The following is a 9312-nucleotide window of genomic DNA, read 5'->3' as shown; positions in this document are numbered from 1 at the left end:
TATTGATAATTTTCTTACAAATAATAATTTTTTTTATTTTATTATTTATAACCTTAGTAGTGTTATTGATTTTATTTTTTTTATCCTCACAGTCCCTCATTTTATCATCACCATCTTCGCTGACTTTTGAAGAGAAAAGAAGTTGAAGAGTAAAAAGAAGAAGAGGAGTAGAAGGAGAAAAAAAAAGAGATGGAGAAAAAAAGATGGATATTTATGTTCATTTATAAATGGATTGTTTAGATATTTTAATTTTTTTAAATAAGATTGAGATAATTTAAATTTTTTAAATAAAAAATATAAAATAATAAGATGAGAATTATAAATAGTAATATCCTTTCTTAACAACTCTTTTTTTTTTCACTTGATACATAGAATACCTTAACCGTTGGATCAATCTTAATGCTAGTTATAATATTTTAATATTTTAATATTTTAATACTAGTTATGATATTTTCTATAATACCATAAAAATACTATAGCATAGTAAAAAGATATTACGTTATATTTTTTAAACTTATATTGTATTATTTTCTTGATAGTATTAAAAATATTATAAAATATAAATATTTTTATAATATATAATAATATTTTTAATATTATTAAAAATATTATAATTGGACCGATTTATTCTATGATCCAATCTATAAGGAAAAAAAAAAGAAAAGATAGATGACTGTTTGTCAAGTGCAGAATATTTCAGATATTACATAAAAAATTATTTTTAAAAAAAGAACACTTCTAAGAAAATTCAAAAAAAGATTGATTTTATTTTTCGAAAATTCGTCTAAGAAAATAGGATGATGGAGATCTGTCAGATCTTGTGAATAGGACAAATGTGATCCAATGAATACATAAAAAAAGAGATGAGAATAAAATGGTTATGCGGACCGGCGCACGAGAATTGGGGGTGCGGCGGAGAGAGTGGCGCCACCGAGTCGCGGTCGAGACGTGGCAGGTCCCGTGTGCCGTCGGAGTCACGGGGGCGGGTGAGGACTTCGGCCGACGACTCTGATGTCGTACGCCGTGACGAGTAGCCCACCAAAGCGATGGCCGAGATGGGGAGGCAGGGAGGTGGGTGGGGGGATCACGTGCGGGTTCCCTTCGACGCAGGGCTTCTCTTCTCCTTCGCCTCCGGCCGCCAGCTGTCCCGTCGCCGTCTCTCGGCTCCTCGTCCAGCAGCCGCTCAGGCCCACGAGCTTCGGTGGGTCCCATCGGGTCCCGCGTTTTGTCCAGTTGTATCAACGGTGAGCGAGGGGGCCGGGATAGGCGAAGGCGTCGCACCCTTGGTCATCACGTCCCTCGTGGTTCTCGTTGTAGCCCAACTTTGCGGCGGGACCCACATTTTTAATGCTGCCAGTCATTAGACGGTACCCGAATTGGGTAGACGACTTGCATGGGTGCGGAGAAAGGACATGAGCCCCTAGTTTTCCAAATATTAAAAAATAGTTTGTAGTTTTTTATAGTTATTATATATTTTCTAATCAAAATGAAAAAAAAAGTGGAAGAAATAATCACGATACTATTCAAAACAAGAGATCGTTTGATGAACTATGAGAATTAGAAGCTTTTTATTAATTTTAGCAATTAAAAGCTTTTCGTGATATGTGAGAACCCAAGACGTCTTTGGTCAAAGCTTATCCTGTCATGGTCACGCGGAAAGCATGTGGTTAAGACTAGTGTTTGGTGTTTTATGTTATCGTACGTGACTTCTTTGACCTTCAATATAATTTTGATTGAGAGCCACCTAAATCACAAGACAATCGTAATCAAAATGCAATTCCCACGAAATGAAATGACACTGCTTGCAGCAACACAGATTGGGACACGACCGTGTTAGGGACTCATACCCCACGGAGGAACACCTCCAAGTCACCAAACAAAAAGAAAAGCCTGCGCATGATTTCCGCAGTTTCAAAATGAGAAGCAGAGCACACGATCACAGAGGCTTCTCGCCTGGGGGATGAGATGGGGAACCACCACCATCGACGGAGCTCTTCTTCCTGTGAAGTATACCGCTGAGGTTGGACAGGAATGTCTTCCTCGAAGCCATTGCTTTAAGAACCTTTCGGTGCTCTTCACTCTTCTCTCCCGGCTTCACATTATGAACTGTGGGCCTCGGTGGCAATGCTCCTGCTGACTGGTGTGTCTCACCAGCCCTTTGCTGTGCCTTATCTCGCCACCTCCTAAGCTCTCCTTCCACTGCATTCTTTGCAGCCTCAGCCATTTCTGCCCGCTTCAGTGCCACCTTCGTTGCTGCCTCTATCTCCTCCATCTCCTTCTGAGCTGCCTCAAGTTTCTTGCTTACCTCATTTTCACTGGCTCTCACGACTTCCACCTGTGCCATTGCAGCAGCAACCTTCCTCTCCATCAACCTTTCAGACTCCTCCACCTTGCATATCAATGACTCGTACTCTTCTTTTGAGATTGTTACGTTAGCCTCTGATGCTACAGCAACATCAGCATCCGTCGGGGCTCCCTGCAGCTTCTTTGCTGCTTCATCTCTTAGCTCTTCCACCTGTGCCATTGCAGCAGCAACCTTGCTCTCCATCAACCTTTCAGACTCCTCCACCTTGCATGTCAATGACTCGTACTCTTCTTTTGAGATTGTTACGTTAGTCTCTGATGCTACAGCAACATCAGCATCCGTCGGGGCTCCCTGCAGCTTCTTTTCTGCTTCATCTCTTAGCTCTTCGCCACTTTTCTTCTTTTCTGCAGATGACAGCTGCTGGGGAGCTGACACTAGGTCATCCGATGCTGAAGTTGCCTTCGAGTCTGCAGCCATGGCGGCCTCGAGCTCAGCTTTGCATTTCTGAATTTTGAGGTTAAGGTTACTGACAACAAATCCAGTTTCTGCATCCTTCTCTTTGAGCTCTGCGCGCTCATTCTTTACAGCTCCCAACTCCAGCTTAAGGGAGTCCACCAAACTCCTGAACCAACTCTCTTCTTCAGCCAGTTTCTGCAGCATCCCTTTAGCACCATCAAGCTCAGCGCCCATGGCCGTAAAAAGCTCCAAATCTGAAGCACGGGCAACTTCCATTTCCTTCTTCACAGCTCCAATCTCAGAAGCCGTTTCGGCCAGCTTGGCCTCGAGGTTCCTAAGAACTTGAGGATCAGATTCTTTCTTCAGAGATGCCATTTTCCTCTCAGTTTCTTCTAGCGCTTGTTTGCAGGCCTGTTTGGAAGAGTCTTTCTCAGAGCGAATCTTTGATTCTTCCTGCTGGGCTTGCTCTGTGACAAGCTTTACATCCGCAAGTGATTCCTGAGAAGTTCTAATCTCCATAGAAAGCTGAGCAACATTCTCATTGCAGGCATCAAGAAGCTGCTTCGCTTTGGCTTCTTGATAAATGGCGGTGAGCTTTGCTTCCGCTGATGCCTCAAAATCCTTCCTGATCCGCCTGAGTTCTTGTTTTGCTGCATTAAGCTCCACAACGACAATCGCATACTGCTCCTTTGCATTGTTGAATTCCTGTTCCCAGCCACCATCATGACCATTATTCACGACAGAGTTCACGTCTTCAAGATTCTTGGTCTGAGCTTTTGCAACGTCAGTCGCTTTTAGAGCCAGTTCCTTCGATTCATTTACAGCATTGAGCTTGTTTGTCAATTCTTCAAAAGTTCTTCTCACCCTCTCTAACTCAACAAGCGCATGGGTCCTAGTTTTTGCAGCATTGTCAAGCTGTTCTCTGTACTTATTAAGCTCCTTCTTAGCCAAGTGAAGCTGTGTCTCCTTAGGTAAACCACTCTGTTAGAATAAACAACATTGATTGAGCTTGCACAAAACATTTAACCTCTCTATTCGGGCCTACAGAATTTAGACCACAAAGAGGACTTCACAACCATCTTAATTATGACCAAGTTAGGTTATCCAAATATATAAAATCAAGTTCATCTTAAATGCATGATATTGATGGTGTATTAAATTCTTAAGCAATCTAGAAACACAACATAATCCAAGTGACAACGGCCTTTTCCTCCAGGATCTGGCAGTGTAACTAAGAGCCAGAAGATACGCTACTGATAAAGTTTAACAGGTCTTATACATGAAACAAAATCAGCAGCTACAATAATGCCGCCTATTGCTGTAATTGATGCAGATATATTTCACCAGGTTACCCGTATCCACCTCCCAAAAAAATGTATACAAAGTAATACATATCAAAGAGCTGACACATTATTATTGATACCATAAATTGTTATCGATTTGAAGTGAAAAAGCAAATGGTCATCAAAGAGAGTTTCCATTCATAATGGCAACTATATCATGGTGAATGTAGTTATGATTTGAAGTCTTGCCGCTAGACTTCTAAAGTGTGCAACTATTATTGCAAATGAATCACGATGAGAACCTGAAACAACCTCCAAGATGCTGTACTTAGGTCTTGCATCTTTCTTATCATCCTCAGCTGGATCTTCTATATAATTGCTTGATGTTATCCTAATTACTCCCCAATTCTTTAGCGGAGTGGGATAAATACATTGATTACATACTTTGATAACTTAGATGCGTAAAGTTATATTCAATCCAACTTCCAATACATAGGAGGAGAGCATATACCTCAGGGGGCGGAGGCTTTGGCTTTCTCACAGTAGATCTATCAGATGTAAATGCTACCTCACCAAATAGGCTGACAGCAGCTTTGACAGATTTAAAAGGTGCTCTTGTGTCTATTTCTGCTTTGGGTAAATCTGTACCATTTTGTCCAGCTTTTGTCTCCATGCCACTTTTTCTACCAATATCAGTTTAGCATAAACAATCAGGAACAGTTTCATTTGTGAATAAAGTAAGCAATTACATATGTCCTAATTGATTCATGTACCAGATGCAACTTTGGCATATTCAATGAAATAAAAACAAGTTCACCATGTAAAATATGAATTTAGAATCTAAAAAGAACAACACTGTTTTCACTGACAGGACATATGTAGTTGACAATAGCTTCATCTATTGTACTAGAGTTAAAAATGTATAATGATAAAAATTAAGCTGAAATGTAAGTAGGATTCCAATACATAAAAAATCTCATTATTTTGGAGGGCTATCTATGTAGCTGTCACCACTTCAAAACAAACATTGATTTCAACAAATGAAATATTCATATTTGAAAATGATCATGCCTTTGTCCATGTTTGAATATCCAACACTATCTTGTAAAAGGTATAACTAATGCAAGCAAAAGTAACAGGAGTTTTGATTAACAGAAACCAGATGTCTCTATTCTTTTATTTGAACTCTTCCATTCAACTCCGAGTATCTCTCTTCAGAGATAATGACAAGCTTTCTCTATAGGCAAGAGACTGTCCATTGAATTTTGTGGTAGAGTAGAGCTCCCATCTTTAACATCTCACCTCACTAAAAAGGAAAGTAATGGAGAAGCATTCCCTTCCTTTAGCTACTTTTTAGGTATTCAGGATCAAATTTGCATTTATCTGCCTTTCACAAAAATATTGAGACAAACTCATGGAAGAGATCGAATCCAAATTCCACATTTTTTTCTATAATCCTTTTCAAGATACAAACTTGACTTCTTCGACTTACAAGCCTAAAAAGATTTCTAGTAGCCAAGGGAGAGGCTAAGCTTCTAAGTTTCACGAATGGCACATATACAAATAATTTTATGCAATCATAAGATTAGTGAAGATGTTAGCTAGCTTAGCTTCTTTATCATATCACCGTAAATCCATAAAATCAAATTCCAAATTTACCCCTTACGTTTAGCAATGCCAAAAAAAAAATCACATTGATTAAATAACATGACAACAGATAAGAAACTTAATTTAGAAGATTTTTATGGATTTATCTTACGCTAGCATATGATATAATACAATAACTAAACCATTGCTCTCTTGCCTCACACAAAAAACGTCTCTTTACGGGGAAAGGGAAAAAAAATCTTCCTCTTATTTCCTGCAGAAACCATCCACCGAACAAAGAAATCAATTAAATAGGATGAGAGATAATTGTTGGAATAACCCTAAAAGAGTTATTGCAATCTCATACCATATACAAGAACTTCCAGATTTCCTCATCTTCTCCCTCACACAAGAAATATCGTCATAAAAATTATCGGGTTCATTCTATGGTAGATTTCCTAAATACACCGACAAGTACCGAACGAATAATTAATGTCAAGAATTTGTGTTTCCTCCCGATTGAGTGCGTCAATCCATTTTCAGAAGAAGAAGAAGTCGCAATGCGGGAGGCTCAAAGTAAGAAGACTTGAAGGAGAAGGGATAGAAGAGCAAACCGCGTAGGGGAAATGACAACAAAAGGATCGTCGAAGGCGCAAGGAGACGAAAGTTATGGAGAAGAGGCGATGGTGATGATGATGACGACTCCGGCAATGGAAGAGAATGCGGCGGCGTCAGTGGGTCGTGCGCGTCGTCGTCGTTGTCGTCGGAGAGAGAGAGAGAGAGAGAGAGAGAGAGAGAGAGAGAGGGGTACGAGGCGAAGGGAGACGAAAAGAAAGAGAACTAGATAGGGGTAAAGCGGAGTCATCGGAACGCCCGTCCCCACGGAGATCGCTTCTATTATTGGGGCCCACAATTGCATCCATAGAAGCAGTTGGTTTTCCTCGGAAATCTCTTGGACAGGACAACGACGAGGTGGTCCCTAAAGAAAGTTGGATAAGTATTTGTACTATTTCAAGGCATAGAGTTTCTATATATATATATATATATATATATATATATATATAATACGGATCCCAACATTGATTTTTTCGACAGAAATGCTTTCGATTACTTTTTGGTTTTTTATTTTTCTCCCTCATTTTCAGATTTTTCTAGCGGAGTTTCTTATTTTTATAATTCTAAATATAATTTGATTTGAAAATCAACGATCTATCTCTTTTTTTATTTTTTTATTGTTTAAATATTTTTCTACAACGTTATGGTACTTTTTTTATATTACGGAAAACATTGTAATTTAGTGTAACTGAATTTTTTTTAGATTGGTTTCTATATTTGATTTAGGAATCATATATATTCTTTTTATTTTTTATAATAATATATAAGCATGGTTCATAAATATTTTTCTACTATTTTTTCAGTTTATTCCCTTTGGGAAAGGGTGTTTTTGAAAATGTAGCCATGTCAAATTATTTGAATATGTATTTTTGAAAATAAAAAAAATATTTAAGAAGTCAACAATACCAAATAATATAGAAGTCAAATTATTTGAGTCATTAAATGTTCTCTATTATAAATAAATAAATATTAAAATAATTTGACTTCTATATAGGTTATAGAATCTTTCAACAAGCCTATAATATTTTTAGCACATTCTCAAAAGTAGTGTAACTTCATTACAAATTTTTGTAATAGAAGAAAATAAAATAAAATAAACTAAAAATATCTAATGAATCTTTCTTATGTATCCTTATGAAAAATATTTTTAGAAAACTTATGAGTATAGGTATAGGAATCAACCTAAAAAAATAAAGTTTTAATGTTTTCAATAATACAAAAAAGATTTTATTGAAATAGAAAAATATTGTGTCTGGGGTAGAAAAAAGAAGAAGAAGAAAAGAGACAGATAGTTGATTTTCAAATCAAGAGTATATTCGGAATTAGGTAAAAAAGAAGTAGCGTTGCTAGAAAAAAAAATGAAAATGGAGAAAATCTTTCAGGAAAACCCCAAGGGATTTTTTTTCTTTGAAAAATCACCCTTACATTTTTATCTTTCATTTTGTTTTCTGTTTCAACCCATTAATCAAGATAATACGACCGGTTTAAGCTAATATGTTCTAAATTATTTGCAAAAAGAATCCTACAAAGTTTTAGATAGCAATATAATTTCATATATTGATCTAACCATTTGTGATTCTTTGATTTTTCTTTTGTGCTGTATATAAAATTTGCCTTCAACAAAATTATAAGTGTGTTATGCATGATAATTGCCTTAATTAAATTGCCAAGCCATTTAGCATGTTTATGCATTCACGATAGACAATTATGCATGATAATTGTCTTAATAAAATTAAACAGTAGTGACTCATGAGGTTGAAGGAATTATCATGATATTAATCAATCTTTTAAAAGCTGAAATTATCATGGTATTAATCAAACTTATCCCAGGCACAAGCTTGTTGCTATGACCAAGTAAGAGAACTTGGATTTAATCTATAATGAATGAATTATGCATGTAAGAAAAAAAGAAAGAAAATTGAGCAATCTTTTCCCTCGAGATGTGTTCAGAAAAAGGAACAAAGATTAGATTTTGTGGTCGGTAAGTGTGCTATTAATTTATTATTTGTAACATTTCATTATTCGTAAATTGAGTAATCTTATTACCTTGAGATGGTGGTTCTGTTGTGCTAACATTTTATTATTCGTAAAAAAATAAATTTTATATTATTGAAGTAATATGTAGATGGATGAATTATTCATCACAAGAGTGAGATAATATAAAGATTAGGGTCAATTAAATTTTATGCATAAGACTATATTATTTTAATACTTTTCATGTAAACTGAAATCTTCATTGTATATAGTAACTTCCGTAGTATCTAATAATGTATAAAATGGACGAAGTGAAATGTATAAAAGTTGAATAAAGAATCGTAACATCATACAATTTATAAACTATGCTTGTTATATCCATAAAGTAAATATTTTATAAGAATATTATCATCTTTTGACATGATACTTATAGTTTATATAACACTATTAAGATTTAAATTTAAAAAATTTATTTCATATCTTGTACATAAAAGTAACTAAGAGAGGAATTAAAGTTTACTTTGTGAATTACTAATTAATACCTTAGTAGTTTAATATGTTATGCCCTTTCTAAGATAAAGTATATAAAAAATGGTGTAAAACTCTTCATAGAATTCTTATTTAAAAAGAAACCCAACTTAATTTTTTATGTTGTCAATTTAGTATTCTTATAATATGTAAAAATCTAAATGTGGATTGAAAATTTTCACTATTATAATTTTATATTTGAATAATATCTTATTCACATTGTTTAGGAATATAATTGATGATCCTCTTCGTACAAGTTAAAAATATTAAAATATGGATGTATTAATTATCAACTTGACTTATTCGAGTCCTTTGTTTATTATTTTATATCAAAAGAATAATATTTTAAAATAAACATCTATTATCTCATGATAATTTAAATCAAAATATGATGTTATCAATATTATATTTATGGATAATAAACCTGAAAATATTTACAATTATTTATCTTTGCTTTTATGTTAATTCTTTTACTTAAATCCTAAAAAGATAAATTTTAATAATGTATTGTTAAAAGGAGTGAACTAAAAAGTCAAACATATTAAAAATCTATAATGTCACAAT

At 35.1% G+C, this 9312-nt stretch overlaps 1 protein-coding gene across 1 annotated transcript; it reads right to left on the bottom strand.

Annotated features, from left to right (window-relative positions):
• Window positions 1-1797: 1797 nt before the first annotated feature.
• LOC135598133 (WEB family protein At5g55860-like) lies at window positions 1798-6499 on the bottom strand. Its single transcript, XM_065091674.1, has 3 exons — window positions 6246-6499; window positions 4556-4727; window positions 1798-3742 (listed from the first exon to the last, which is right to left on the bottom strand). Exons 2-3 carry the CDS (start codon window positions 4715-4717, stop codon window positions 1937-1939), a joined length of 1968 nt encoding a protein of 655 aa, XP_064947746.1. The 5' UTR covers window positions 4718-4727; window positions 6246-6499; the 3' UTR covers window positions 1798-1936.
• Window positions 6500-9312: the final 2813 nt, after the last annotated feature.

The sequence above is a fragment of the Musa acuminata genome, chromosome BXJ2-1, assembly GCF_036884655.1.
Source record: "Musa acuminata AAA Group cultivar baxijiao chromosome BXJ2-1, Cavendish_Baxijiao_AAA, whole genome shotgun sequence".
NCBI lineage: Eukaryota > Viridiplantae > Streptophyta > Magnoliopsida > Zingiberales > Musaceae > Musa > Musa acuminata.
Note: the sequence above shows the minus strand (reverse complement) of the source record. Positions and strands in the feature narration are given on the sequence as shown.

Coding starts and splice junctions, on each gene's coding strand:
- LOC135598133 (XM_065091674.1), bottom strand. CDS start 4,717: ATGGAGACAAAAGCTGGACAAAATGGTACAGATTTACCCAAAGCAGAA. Junction 3,743..4,555: donor CAAAGCCTCCGCCCCCTGAG/GTATATGCTCTC, acceptor TTATTCTAACAG/AGTGGTTTACCTAAGGAGAC.